Source organism: Caretta caretta, chromosome 2 (assembly GCF_965140235.1).
Source record: "Caretta caretta isolate rCarCar2 chromosome 2, rCarCar1.hap1, whole genome shotgun sequence".
NCBI classification, from domain to species: Eukaryota; Metazoa; Chordata; order Testudines; family Cheloniidae; genus Caretta; species Caretta caretta.
The window spans coordinates 9,249,055-9,262,480 of record NC_134207.1 but is presented as its reverse complement, the minus strand read 5'-3'; the positions used below and the strand labels follow the sequence as shown (position 1 = coordinate 9,262,480).

General features: G+C 49.1%; 1 protein-coding gene across 11 annotated transcripts in view; it reads right to left on the bottom strand.

The window, feature by feature from the left end:
• The window catches only part of PTP4A3 (protein tyrosine phosphatase 4A3), a 170,840-nt gene that overhangs the window by 10,364 nt on the left and 147,050 nt on the right, over nt 1-13,426 (bottom strand). For all 11 annotated transcript variants that reach the window (XM_048841771.2, XM_075124909.1, XM_048841772.2 and 8 more), the window contains 2 exons: nt 4,295-4,425; nt 2,015-2,089 (listed from right to left, as the gene is read on the bottom strand). In XM_048841771.2, the coding sequence (XP_048697728.1) occupies nt 2,015-2,089; nt 4,295-4,425 (206 nt within the window). The remainder of the gene's footprint in view (nt 1-2,014; nt 2,090-4,294; nt 4,426-13,426) is intronic.

The following is a 13,426-nucleotide window of genomic DNA, read 5'->3' as shown; positions in this document are numbered from 1 at the left end:
AAGAATTGTGCTGAATAGAATAACTATTTCTGTCTGTGTATCTTTTTTGTAACTTAAGGTTTTGCCTAGAGGGGTTCTCTATGTTTTTGAATCTAATTACCCTGTAAGATATCTACCATCCTGATTTTACAGGGGGGATTTCTTTATTTCTATTTACTGCTATTTTTTATTAAAAGTCTTCTTGTAAAACACTGAATGCTTTTTCATTGTTCTCAGATCCAAGGGTTTGGGTCTGTGGTCACCTATGCAAATTGGTGAGGCTTTTTATCCAACATTTCCCAGGAAAGGGGGGGGTGCAAGTGTTGGGAGGATTGTTCATTGTTCTTAAGATCCAAGGGTCTGGGTCTGTAGTCACCTAGGCAAATTGGTGAGGCTTTTTACCAAACCTTGTCCAGGAAGTGGGGTGCAAGGTTTTGGGAAGTATTTTGGGGGGAAAGACGCGTCCAAACAGCTCTTCCCCAGTAACCAGTATTAGTTTGGTGGTGGTAGCGGCCATTCCAAGGATAACGGGTGTAAAATTTTGTACCTTGGGGAAGTTTTGACCTAAGCTGGTAAAGATAAGCTTAGGAGGTTTTTCATGCAGGTCCCCACATCTGTACCCTAGAGTTCAGAGTGGGGGAGGAACCTTGACACCCTCCATTTTGAATTGCTCTGTTCTACATACACAACGAAACCTTTCCAATGAAAATGGAGTGCGCCTGAAGGAGGAGCCTGAGCAGAAATAGCTGAGTGGGACTCATCATCTGGGACAGGAACTGGGGATCAGACCACAGATAGAGACTGACATACTTGGTGTTCATGGAAAACCTCTCTCCCTCCTGCAGTCATAGCTGGCATCAGAGAAAGGGGAAAGAGAATAATCCCCATTTTTGCAGTCCTAAATGGGAGCTGCAGGGCATGGACCAGAATATATTATGAAGACTAGAGTGGGATTGTAGACAAATATAGAAACAGTGGCTAACAGCAAGTATCAGCTACGAGAAAGGTCTATTATAGCCTAGGCTGACTTATGACCAACAGAATGGTCAAGAGTGGAGTTCCCAGGAGCGAAGAACGCCAGAGAGCCATACAGCCCTCCCCACTGCTCTGCCCTGCAGACCGGCTAAATAGAAACGTCTGTCATGAAAAAAAAACCAACCAGTCACAGCACGTGCGAGTTTGGTCAACTTCTTACACACACACACAGTGCATGACCCTCGCTGCTTTCCGCGCCTGCCTTCTGATTAAGATGATTGTTGGTCTAGAAATCAACTTATCCATTCGCCTCCTTCCTTCCTTCCCTTTAGCATTTAGTTATTTCGCTGCCCAGGACCTCTGCAATCTTTGTTACATTTACCGAGTAGCTGTCAATGCAGCAGAACTGAAGGTGCAGTCCTTCGCCTGGGGGATCCGAGCTCTGCTAATGAACTGCTCAGGACTCCAGAATGAACTCTGCATTAATAGGTCACTAGGAGTTTAGCCGACTAATTATTCCCTGATCCCTCTGGCCCACAACCACCAGCATAGCGGGGGAAACAGCAACTGATGATGAGCAGCAAAAAAAGTGGGCTGGATCTGCTCAGCTCTGGCTACCGATTTACACACACAGACTCCCGACAGACAGCTTGACCCATGGAGCACAGGCCAGCTGCGGGGGGAAAGCAAACAAAAATATAGCACCAGGTTTGTTTTTATATGAAGATGGTGTCTAATTTAGAGCTAGGAGGATGACAGGCTTCGTTCCCTCTCTATGCAGCCACCAGGCACGTGAGACTCATTTTCTCCATCTCCTGCCAGTTCAGGGGAGGATAAAGCAAGTTTCTGAAGGTTATTTCACCCTGCTTCCACCCAGCCGCTCAGAGGAGTTCACAAGTTCATGCTCTCCCGGCCCCCCGGTGCGGCTCTGAAACAGGACTTGCCCCTCTCGTGAGCACCGGCGATTTATTCCCTGGGGCACGCCATGTCACTCTGGATATTTTACACTGTCAATTTGCTGCTTGGCACACAGTGGAGGGGTTTATTCCAGGCCACTTACTGTCTGATGAACTGAATGGCATCTTCATACTTCATCCCGCTCTCAATCAGAGCCAGGGCTACGAGAACAGGAGCTCTGGAAAGTAATTACAAGAGGAGTCACTTCCTACTTTAATTAAAGAAATGCCAACAGTGATAAGAGCCTTGAACAAAAAGCACCAAAAAACTCATGGACTCTTCCCAAACCTACTGTCATCACATCAACAATCCCCCCCACGCTAAACCCACAGCACCATGAATGCACACACAAAATCAACGGGTTATACAGCACGCAGAGATCACACAGAAACAGACACACTTGCATCCAGCTTCTCCTACAATAGGTTCCCAGAGCAAACCCCAGCAGCACAGTTATAGTGGCGTGTTCACTGCCATTTCCCACCACATAAATTCTGGGTTTCAGGCTTTGGCGTTTGGCCACAAAAATTAACTCGAGGTTGGAGCTCTGAGGTGCAGCATATCCATGCCTAGAGAAACGATGCTCCTTTTAAAGCAAGGAGGATAAAATAAAGAGAGGACAGAGCTTACACCTGTCTACTGCTCTCCCTATAAAACACAGCTTTGATTTCAGAGGAATTTGGCAAATGATTTTCAAGTAGACTACTAAAGGAAAAAAACCAAACAAACCATAAAACAAACAAAAACCAAACCAGACCGAAGTGGACTAGACACAAAGTGTCTGAAAAGTGGCTTCTAGTTTTAACGGGGGGAGATTTTACAAGCCACGTTTACATGACAGACCTTAATACAACCTAGGTCGTTGTGACACTCCAGTATGTGAATGATACAGGATTCCAAGAGCATATTAAAAGCTGTTGCAGACGACTGTGTGACAACCTGCACTTGGAATCCTGCTTTGTTTCTGGGGCGGGTTTTAAACCAAAAGAGAGATTCGTTCCCAGACAGGGACCAGGATCGAGAAGCCCTGCAAGGGAATGACAGATCACATCTCTAAATACAGGGAAGAGGTATAAAGTCATCACTCTCTTTAGCTTGCCCAGTTTTGGCCAGGTCACTGATTTATGTAGTGCCTGCCTTTCTTTCCCCAGGTACCTTAAAGGGATTTAATAAGCAATGGAGTGAGCAAAATGAACAGCTGTTATGCACGCCACCCAGCCAGACCATGGGGTGTTGGGCTGTGATCTTCAAAGCCACCTCATGGATTCAAATGCCCAATTCCCATTAAAGCCAAGTGGGTGGCATCTGGGAGCTGCCACCATTGTATTTATTTAGCCACCCAAACTGAGAAGCCAGGCAGAGCCCATGGGCACGGTCAACTCCCGCGGAGGGGAAGCCAAGCTCAAAGAGCCCAGCATAGTTCCTATTTTGCACACCTGCGGTGAGCGATCTCTCATCATGGTGACTCGCAGGCAGAGCTCAGAAGAGTCCCACTCCCTTCCCCACTATTCAATCTGGCCCCTCCGTGCTTCAGCACAAGTTTAAATCCCATGGACTTCAATGGGATGTACTTCAGTGGTTTGCTGAATCAGGATCCTTCTATGATTCTATCCTAATCTGCTTCAGCTGAGGACTGGAGACTGCTCATTAACACACACACACACCCCCTGCTCGGCCTGGCCACAGCTGCTTTAGGTAACTTGCACTGAGGACAAGTGTGAGGCCCAGCTGCTCCCCAGGGACGCTCTCTAGATCACACCTCCCCCCTTAAAGAGCGAGGCTATCGAGTTGAAATCCAGGGTGTTTATAAAAACCCCTAAGGAGTTAAGCTCTCTTCCGTTGTTGTGTGCAGCGTTGTAGCTGTGTCGGTCCCAGGATATTAGTGAGACAGGATGGGGGAGGTCAGATCTTTTACTGGACCAACTTCTGTTGGGGAAAGAGACAAACTTTCAAGCTTGAGTTGTTCAAAGGTTTGTCTCTTTCCCCAACAGAAGTTGGTCCAATAAAAGATTTGACCTCCCCCATCTCGTCTCTCTAACCTGGCCTGGCTTCTCCTGCCAGCGTCGGAACTTTTACAATCCCATTTTCTTGTTAAAAGATTTTTGTCCCCATCCTGTGTGGCTGCATGGAAGACCCTCCCCAAACAAGAAGGGGCCCTGACAATACAGAGGCCAAGATGAGTCCCATCAAGCATGGTCTGATGATACGAACAGCCCTGCCAACTGCACAAAGGAAGAGGGAGAATTTACCTTCTCTGCAGCTCAGTAAGCTTCAAGGGACTTAGCAGTTTGTTGTAACAGGAGACATCTCCCTTTAACAAGATATTTAAATCTAGCTATTCTTCCTAAGGGCAGCTCCTAGCTCCTTTCGAGCCCTCACTTACCGGCCCAGGCCAGCCACACAATGAACTGCCACGCAGCAGCCAGGGTCTTCGCAGAACTTGGTTTTCAGCAAGTTGAGCCAGTCTTCCACTATTTTGCTGGGGGGAGGAGCGCCGTCATCAAAGGGCCAGTCCTAATGGAAGGGCAGGTGGGGGAAGGGGTGGGAGAGCAGTTAGCAATAGATACATAAAGTCAGAATCTTACAAACCAACACAGTGGAGAGGAAGACGCTTGAAGCTTCCGCCAATCTCCCATTTCCCCAGGGCTGTATTTCTAAAGCACAGCATCCTCCCTACAACAGAAGGAGAACTGGGCTGTTCCTGTCTGAGATGCTTTACCTCTCTCTGTGACTCGGTTTGCTCAGCTGTACGACAGACACATTGCTATGGATTACTACCAGACAGTGTGACCTCGTGGACAGAGAACTGGACTGGGACTCACATGAACTGGGTTCTATTCCTAGCTCTGTCCCTGACCTGCTGGGTGACCTTGGGAGAGGCACCTCTGTGACTCAGTTTCCCCATCTGTAAAACGGGGATAATGATACTGAGCTCCTTTGTAAAGCACATGGAGATCTACTCAAGAGAAGGACTGGGTCAGAGCTAGCTATGATTATTTCTAGCCTCGCAGGGGTGGGGCTGCGAGGCTCGTATTTACATGCTCTGAAATCCTTGGGTGAGCTGCTGTAAATGTTTAGCAGTAAAAGCCACACACAGCTAACAAGGGGCAACCCGAGTTTCTTAGCAAGTTAAGCCATAAGGGAGCCTTTCCTGCAGGGGTAACTTTACAGCACTGACCGAAGAAGGTAACAGACGTGGCTTTCAAAGGTTCATTTCTAGGGTATGGCTCCATCTCCATGTCTTATTGCTTTAGCTAGTGACAGCGGCCAAGCTCCTGCCTCCATAAACTCAAAACACATGCGGGGTTTGGCAGATGTTGCAGTTCACATGTTTGAGCTGAGTGTGGGTGGGAACAGTAACTGCTGGATCAGACGCTGCCAGCTACAGCCACAGGGAGTGGGAACTCGGAGGAAAACAGACTTCCTTCCTGAGCCAAAAAGTTACAACTTCCGAAAGGCCCCCGCCAACCCGACCACCGAAAGAGAGCCTATGAGCTGGCCTGTGTCCCGGAGACTGACACCCATCAAAGCGCAATTAAGCCACCAGTGAAAGGCCAGCCCTGCCCTCTTTGGGAAAAGGGCGTGTAAGGTAAAAAGGACAGTAAAGCTAAGAGGCTTCTAACCACAAGGGAGATGGATACAGATAGTGAAACCGCAATATTGCCTTGTTTAACTTGAAACAAGCACTCCCTGTCCCTACCCCCCACTGCCTGTTCCTGGCTAAACAAAGGAGTTGGCAGATTCAATCTGCTTTGCAACGGCTCGGACGCTGAAATAAAGAAGCCCAGCAGACAACACACATGCCACGAAGCAGAGGAAGCAACGAACCCACGGCCTCCCCATCCCACCACGCCCCAAGCAGCCACTGAGTGTAGCTGACAAGTCATTTACTGACATGTCAATAGTCTGTGGACTTTGGGAGATCAGGTTACAGCCAGGGGCCAATGGCTACTGATTTCAGACACCCAGCTTGACACACCTGAAAGAGGATTAATTTTTAAGGGCCGAGGGAGCTCAACCCTCCCTGGAAGACAGGGCCCTCTAAAATGCCTACAGTTTGGCAACAAACATTGGGGCCAGCCAAAATCACGACTCCCTTTTGGAAATCTCATTCGCAAGACATGGACTGGGCTGTCTACGTTGCCCAGTAAGACATCAGACTAGACATAAGGTGTACACTGCTAACAGTGAGACCATCGACCATAGGGACAGCTTACCTAGGGACGTGATCTCAGTCTCTTGAAGTCTTTCTAAGGCCATGTCTACACTCCCACTTTTGTAGGTATAACTTAGGTCGCTCCGGGGTGTGAAACAAACACCCGTGTGCCATAAGTTACACTGACAAAGGCACAGTGCTATGTCAGCAGGGAAGCTCTCTCCCTTCGGCACAGAGCAGCGACTCGAGCGATCTTACAGGGGTGCAGCTGCGTCAGTAAAGCGGTCCCGCTGTAAGTGCTCTAGTGTAGACACGGCCTAACAGATCTGCTCTGGCTCAATCACGAGTTGCGGGCGTGGTGCCGGATGCACTGGGTGGAGCGCTCCGGCCTTTCCTATGCCAGAGGTCAGACTCGGTCAGCAGAAGGCTCGCTTTCCGGCTTTAGCCTCTAGGAATCCAGAAAGAGGCTCTGGCCCTGGGCGCATGCCTGCAACAGGCAGGATCTGGCGAGAGCCAAGACCAAGGGCTTTTCACACCGCTCAGTTCAGGGTGACAGAGAGTCAGGTGAAGAGCTGGCGAGGGTGGCAGGGCAGACACGTGCCAGGGATGACCCTGACCCATACGAGGGTGGCCATGGTGTGTCGGAGAGGTAGGTGTGCTGCGTCCCTGCCGGGCTGCATGTGAAGTAACCCTTGTGTTACACTCAAGCTAACCTGCTGCCTTCCCCACGCTGACCTCAACCCCCATAAGGGCTAGACACACAGGTTACCCTCCCAAGCGTTTGTATCACCCACAGAGAAACGAGTAGGCAGGGGCTGTGAGCTGGGATAACTGCTTCTGATTGGCTACAAGCTGTCTAGGCTACAACATCCTCCCATCCTGCCTCACCCGTCCCCACCCCACTGCTCGTTTGCCTCAGCCGCCTGTTATCTTGCAGGCTCCAGTCACACAACTGACGTTGCATGGGTGGACTGTTAGAGTCGGCGGTGCTCTGCATGGACACAGCAGCACAGGGTCAGAGCCCTGGACCACAAAGCTCTTTGGGCACTGCCCAGGCCTGGCTGAGGCCTCTATAGCCAATGTCAGCAATAAGGCAAAGTATGGCCCAGGTTTTCCCTTTCATTACTGGGTTTAATGCATAATCATTAGCAAGCTACAGAGGTGAGAATTAGCATTACGATTATTTCCCCAGCTTTAGCCACTCAGGACACGTGCCATTAAGCAGGGAGCCGAGACCGGTGGAGCAGCGTGTCGGGCAGCAACGTAAGCTTACCATGCAATACCCCAGGATCTGTACCCAACGGGTTCTGGGGAGAGTGCTTAGACAAACAGCTACTTATTAGATGTGCGTGGCATTGGAACAGGTGAATTCCCACTCTGAGTGGGCACCACGGACAGGGAGCTTCTGCGCCAGGAAGTAGGGGGAGCTCCTGGCTGCTGAAATGTGAGACCCACTTTTCCCACCTCACCCCTGTTGGGGCCCCCGGCAAGAATCCCCACATGAGCTGCTAGGGTCTAGCTGGCCCGGGCAGGGTCCAACTGCACAGAATGAGCAGTGCAGGGGGAGGAGGGATTGGAGGCCACAGGGCTGTTCTTTGGGGAAGGGAGTTGTGGAGCTTTAAGAGTGGGCTCTTCTGGTGATGGAGAAAGGCCTCCCTCCTTGGGGGTGGGCGGGAAGGGTCTGATGATTGACGCGACTCAGTGCCTTCTAAGCATTAAACAGATCAAACTGCAATGTGCTGCCCCCATCCCTCCACCTCATCCACACCCCTTTAACTATCCCCATCTGCATAGCAGTCTCAACCCAGGCTCCTCCCGTCTGTCTTTACACTAGAGAATCTCACACCTTGTTGCTGGTTTCAGAGTAGCAGCCGTGCTAGTCTGTATTCGCAAAAAGAAAAGGAGGACTTGTGGCACCTTAGAGACTAACACATTTATTTGAGCATAAGCTTTCGTGAGCTACAGCTCACACCTTGTTGCTGCTATCGGCAAAGATCACTGTGCACGGGGCTCCTTGCCTCCCTCCATCCTCCCCCACCAGCTCCCTGTGCGCCTCCCTCCTGTCCTCCTCTATTTCAGGGCCTCCCTCCAACCCCCACTTCCCATACCAGGACTCCGAGTGCCTCTCCCAATTCTCCCCACATCGGGGCTCCTTTCAGTTCTTCTGCTTTCACCCAGATCAATAGGGTTCTGCCCACTGGTGCCTACAACCTTCCCTGACATTTTGAAATTGACAAGTTGAAAGGTTACCCCATTGCAGACAGACGGAGAGAGAAACGCTATCCACCTGTGAGCCAGGCGCCCGCAGTACAGAATTACCGACCATGCTCAGTGATGACTATTTCATCTCAAGGAAGATTAGGGGGCTAATCCCAGATGCTTCAGACGGCCCCCCCTCCATGGCACGAGCCCTTCTGATCTGTTGCGTGGGTGGTGGCGGAACACAAGAGCTAGACACTGGTATGTATGCCTCTCCGTTAAAGCCCGTCAGCTCCTTCACACTGACCCAAAATACTCCTCCCCCCCCTGCTATGTGCATCCCACACACTGGACCATGGATCTGAGGCTGCAGGCAATAATGTATGTAAAATACACAACTCCTGTGTCTTTTCCAGCTTTCCGCTACTCATTCTGCCTCAATTTCAGGGCATGGCTGGTCCTCCTATATTCATTTGGATAGGATAAAGGCTCTGATTGGTCTGACTCACATGAGCAGGGTTGACGCCCCTAGCAAAGTGGGCTGTGCTAGGTCATTCGCGCGCGCATGTGTGTGTGTAAACTGCTCACCGCATCATTTACAACTCTTCCTCCCCCACTGGGGCAGACTGTTTTCACTGCACACCCAAGTGTAACTGAATTAAAGCTTTAGGCACCTCTAAACCCCACCATCAGCAGGAAGGTTTAGAAGCACACTTCCCAAGAGATTTACAGTGCAGTCCAACTCTCCAAAGAGACGGGGTGGCTGAGAATTGCAGAAATGACTCGTGATTTTGGGGCGCCCAACTTCAGGCAACTTAAAGGGCTCAGAAAGTGCCAACCCTCTGGCGATCAGGCCCCAATGAAGCATCTCAAATCACGCACCCAAAACAAGCAGCCACCTTTGAAAAGGAATCATAGAATCATAGAATATAAGGGTTGGAAGGGACCCCAGAAGGTCATCTAGTCCAACCCCCTGCTCGAAGCAGGACCAATTCCCAGTTAAATCATCCCAGCCAGGGCTTTGTCAAGCCTGACCTTAAAAACCTCTAAGGAAGGAGATTCTACCACCTCCCTAGGTAACGCATTCCAGTGTTTCACCACCCTCTTAGTGAAAAAGTTTTTCCTAATATCCAATCTAAACCTCCCCCACTGCAACTTGAGACCATTACTCCTCGTTTTGTCATCTGCTACCACTGAGAACAGTCTAGAGCCATCCGCTTTGGAACCCCCTTTCAGGTAGTTGAAAGCAGCTATCAAATCCCCCCTCATTCTTCTCTTCTGCAGGCTAAACAATCCCAGCTCCCTCAGCCTCTCCTCATAACTCATGTGTTCCAGACCCCTAATCATTTTTGTTGCCCTTCGCTGGACTCTCTCCAATTTATCCACATCCTTCTTGAAGTGTGGGGCCCAAAACTGGACACAGTACTCCAGATGAGGCCTCACCAATGTCGAATAGAGGGGACGATCACGTCCCTCGATCTGCTCGCTATGCCCCTACTTATACATCCCAAAATGCCATTGGCCTTCTTGGCAACAAGGGCACACTGCTGACTCATATCCAGCTTCTCGTCCACTGTCACCCCTAGGTCCTTTTCCGCAGAACTGCTGCCTAGCCATTCGGTCCCTAGTCTGTAGCTGTGCATTGGGTTCTTCCGTCCTAAGTGCAGGACCCTGCACTTATCCTTATTGAACCTCATCAGATTTCTTTTGGCCCAATCCTCCAATTTGTCTAGGTCCTTCTGTATCCTATCCCTCCCCTCCAGCGTATCTACCACTCCTCCCAGTTTAGTATCATCCGCAAATTTGCTGAGAGTGCAATCCACACCATCCTCCAGATCATTTATGAAGATATTGAACAAAACCGAAGATGCGCAGGTTTCAACAAGGGCGAAAGAGAAGGACAGTGCGGGTGCAGAGACGTGACTGAGACCCCGAGTTGGCCTGTAGAACCTTGACTCCTTGATATGCAAGGAAAAGAGAATCCAATTTGATTCAGCAGTTGTCTAAACGCGAGTTTGCATTGGTTTAGTTGTACGAGTGCAAACCCGTGTGGATGCTTTTTTGGTTCAGAGCAGCTTATTTTGGTCTCGTTGAAATCTGTTTCTAACTGACAAGCTAAACTGAAATAAACCTAGCTTATCTCAAAGTCAGAGTGTCCACACAATCTTTTGCATTGATTTAAGTTAAATAGGTTTAAAAGGGATCATACCTTTAGGTGAACTGATGAAACCCTGGCTATAGACAAGCCCTCAGAGTCCTGAATATGTCTGCAAGGCTGCTGGGTGTTCTGTTTGTAAATTATTCCCACACAATACATGGGGAAACTCCAGAATGCTATTTCGCCGAGCCTATTTCAAAGCAGAGTGGCGCTGAATCCATCAGGCCAAAAGCACAACAGGCTGGGGCATTTTAGGAACACAGCACTGTGTATTCAAATAAAACAATGTGTGGAAGATTTTCTTAAAGCATTTTGACTCTTAAAAGGAGCATCTCTTTTAATTTAATGGGCCTCCAACAGTTAAAAACCCAGGCGGTGCTTCCAAACAAAAACTTGCCCACAAATGTTCAGACAGACTTCGTAACAGCTTTGACTGCAGACCAAACATTGGCGGAAGTCTGTTCTGCAGTGAGCTTGACTCACATAAGCCCTGACCCTGAAAAGACTTGCAACCGGGCATCTAACTTTGAACTCAATGCAGCTGCGCACATCGTCAACTCAAAAGCATGAGCACTGATGGAGTTTAGCCCAGCTTTGTTCACTCTGCTATTTGCCACGTCCCCTCTGTCATTTTCTCCCCTCTTTCTGAGGTATTTATTCCCTTCACTCTTTTACCAACCCTAGTTTCACTGCTCCTAAACTATTTTACACACTATCCACAGCTTGACATTTCTCTTTTCATTTGTTCATTCTATTTTGCTTTCATACCACTACTTATTTTTCCCTTTAGTCTTTGTATTCTTTCAATCTGATGGGGTTTTTCCCCCTTTACCAAAAGTTTCCAAATAAACTTTTATTAAATTGTTTTGTTTTTTTGGAGACTGGGGGAACCCACACACACGCCAACAATTTTTCATGATAAGTTCTGTTTTCAACAACAGGACAAGTTTCTTCAATATGTTCCAACCAGATCTGTCACTAGAGAGCTCCAGTATAAAGTCAAAGCCTATGGGAAGACGATGTGTTGACCTATATGAAATACACATGCCTCAGAGGGTCTATGTATAGTGTAATAACTTCATTCTGGTGGACTGGTCTATATGGAGGGGGATTGGTGACCAGTCTAGGGAGACAACGCAGTCCAGTGGTCAGTAAAATGGGCTGGAGTCAGGAGATTTGGAGCCTATTTCAAGCTCTGCCAGTGACCTGCTGCATGACCCTGGGCAAGTCACTTCACCTCTTTCCCCTCCAGCCCTTGTCTACTGAGACTGACAGCTCTCTGGGGAAGGGGATGCATCTCGCACAATGGGGCCTTGATCTTGGGTGGCACCTCTAGGCACGAGTGTAATACAAAGACAATGTAATATATCTACTTCTGGCGTTATGACACACTATGGGCTGTAATGTATGAAGAGCACCCACCCCGAGGAGCAGAGTACAGAAACATTACTCTGTGCCAACGCAACATTGCAAATGCAAACGACATATGGTGCAGTGCAGAAAGAATGTATGTGGGCATTAACGCCTTGTACTGAAGTCATCACTGATATAAGATGATAAAAAACCCTTGAGGCTTTTTTTTTGGTTTGTCTAAATCAATGATGCAATTTCAACTACCCACTGGCCATAGCTGGAGAATCGGTGCTCTGTGCATTAGGGAATCCTGCTGCCTGAGTCATCCCATCTTTTGTGGAGGGTTGCTGTGCGCTTTGAAAGCACTTTGCCTCCTCACCATGCCGAGGAAGCTGAAGTTCAGGGATGGATAGTGACCACGGTGCATAACGTAAGGCTGTTAAGCCTAGAGTGATCTGGGGTTAGAACTAGTAAGTGTCAATCATACTCATTAGGCTTTAGAAAATTGGGAATAGTGGACTGAAAAGCACTTACCTCTTGCAGAAATTCTGTACATGTCTTTGATCTGTACAGCACATGTACAACTCCGAACGTCCCTGACTCCCTGGGAATGAGCGTGATGTGATTAGAACGGTGTGTACGGAGCTCACAGGGGGCCCCGAAAGGCCTGGGATGTACTGGCACCCTCTATCTCGCTGGGGAAAGGTTCCCAACGTTCCCGGCCACATCTCTCCTCCAAAAGAGAATCAAAAGCCTCTTAAACTCCTGCTTGCATGTCGTGCAGAGCGTCACATGCGGGCGAGCTTGCAGAACAAAGATTTCTGCTCCTTCAGAGACACACCCAGTGATCTCAGCACACTAACAGTTTGCATTGTGCAGCACGGGGCCCGGGTCTGACCGGCGCAATACCCTGATTGCAGGGCCTGGTGATCACCGCATCCGAATCTGACCCAGAACAAAAGCACCCTGCAATTAAGCAGCTACAGATCGAGCCCATTTGTGCTTACTGCAGTCGCATCGCTTTCATCAGTTTTCTGAGACTGCTAAGACCATGGGACGCCCTCAGGCTCTACAGATTCAAAGATGGGGCATTCCATCTCCACTTGAATGGCCAGTATCAATGAAACCCTCAGCCAAGCCACAACCGGACACCCATGTCCAGGGACGTTAACATTTGCATACTGCTCCAAACAGTGACTGCATATGGAGGTGCTCAAAAGAGAAGAGGTTCACTTAACAGTGTATGCGCACAAGGGCTGTGTGCACTGTGGTATATGCGTGTGCACTCAACACGCCCCATCCCTTGAGCACCCCCAGCCGCAGGCACTGGGAGAGCACTGCAGTAGCGGAACCCGGACATGGGTTCCCCAGGGTCATTATGTGCCTATAACTCAGAAGCATGCAGATTATGCACCCTAAAATATATATGAGGCAAGTTACATTCAAGGTTGTCCTCTGCATTGTATAGGTCAGCTCTGCCTTCCACACCCAGTGGAAACTCTCTGTGGTGCAGACCAGTACTAGGCAGGCTCTCTCGCCAAAAATGAAGCAGAAATGGACTGAGCTGGAGCGTATACGGTGGGGAACAGGGACCGAATGCTGTACAACATCCTCACTTAACACAGTTGGATGGGGGAAAAGATCACTGC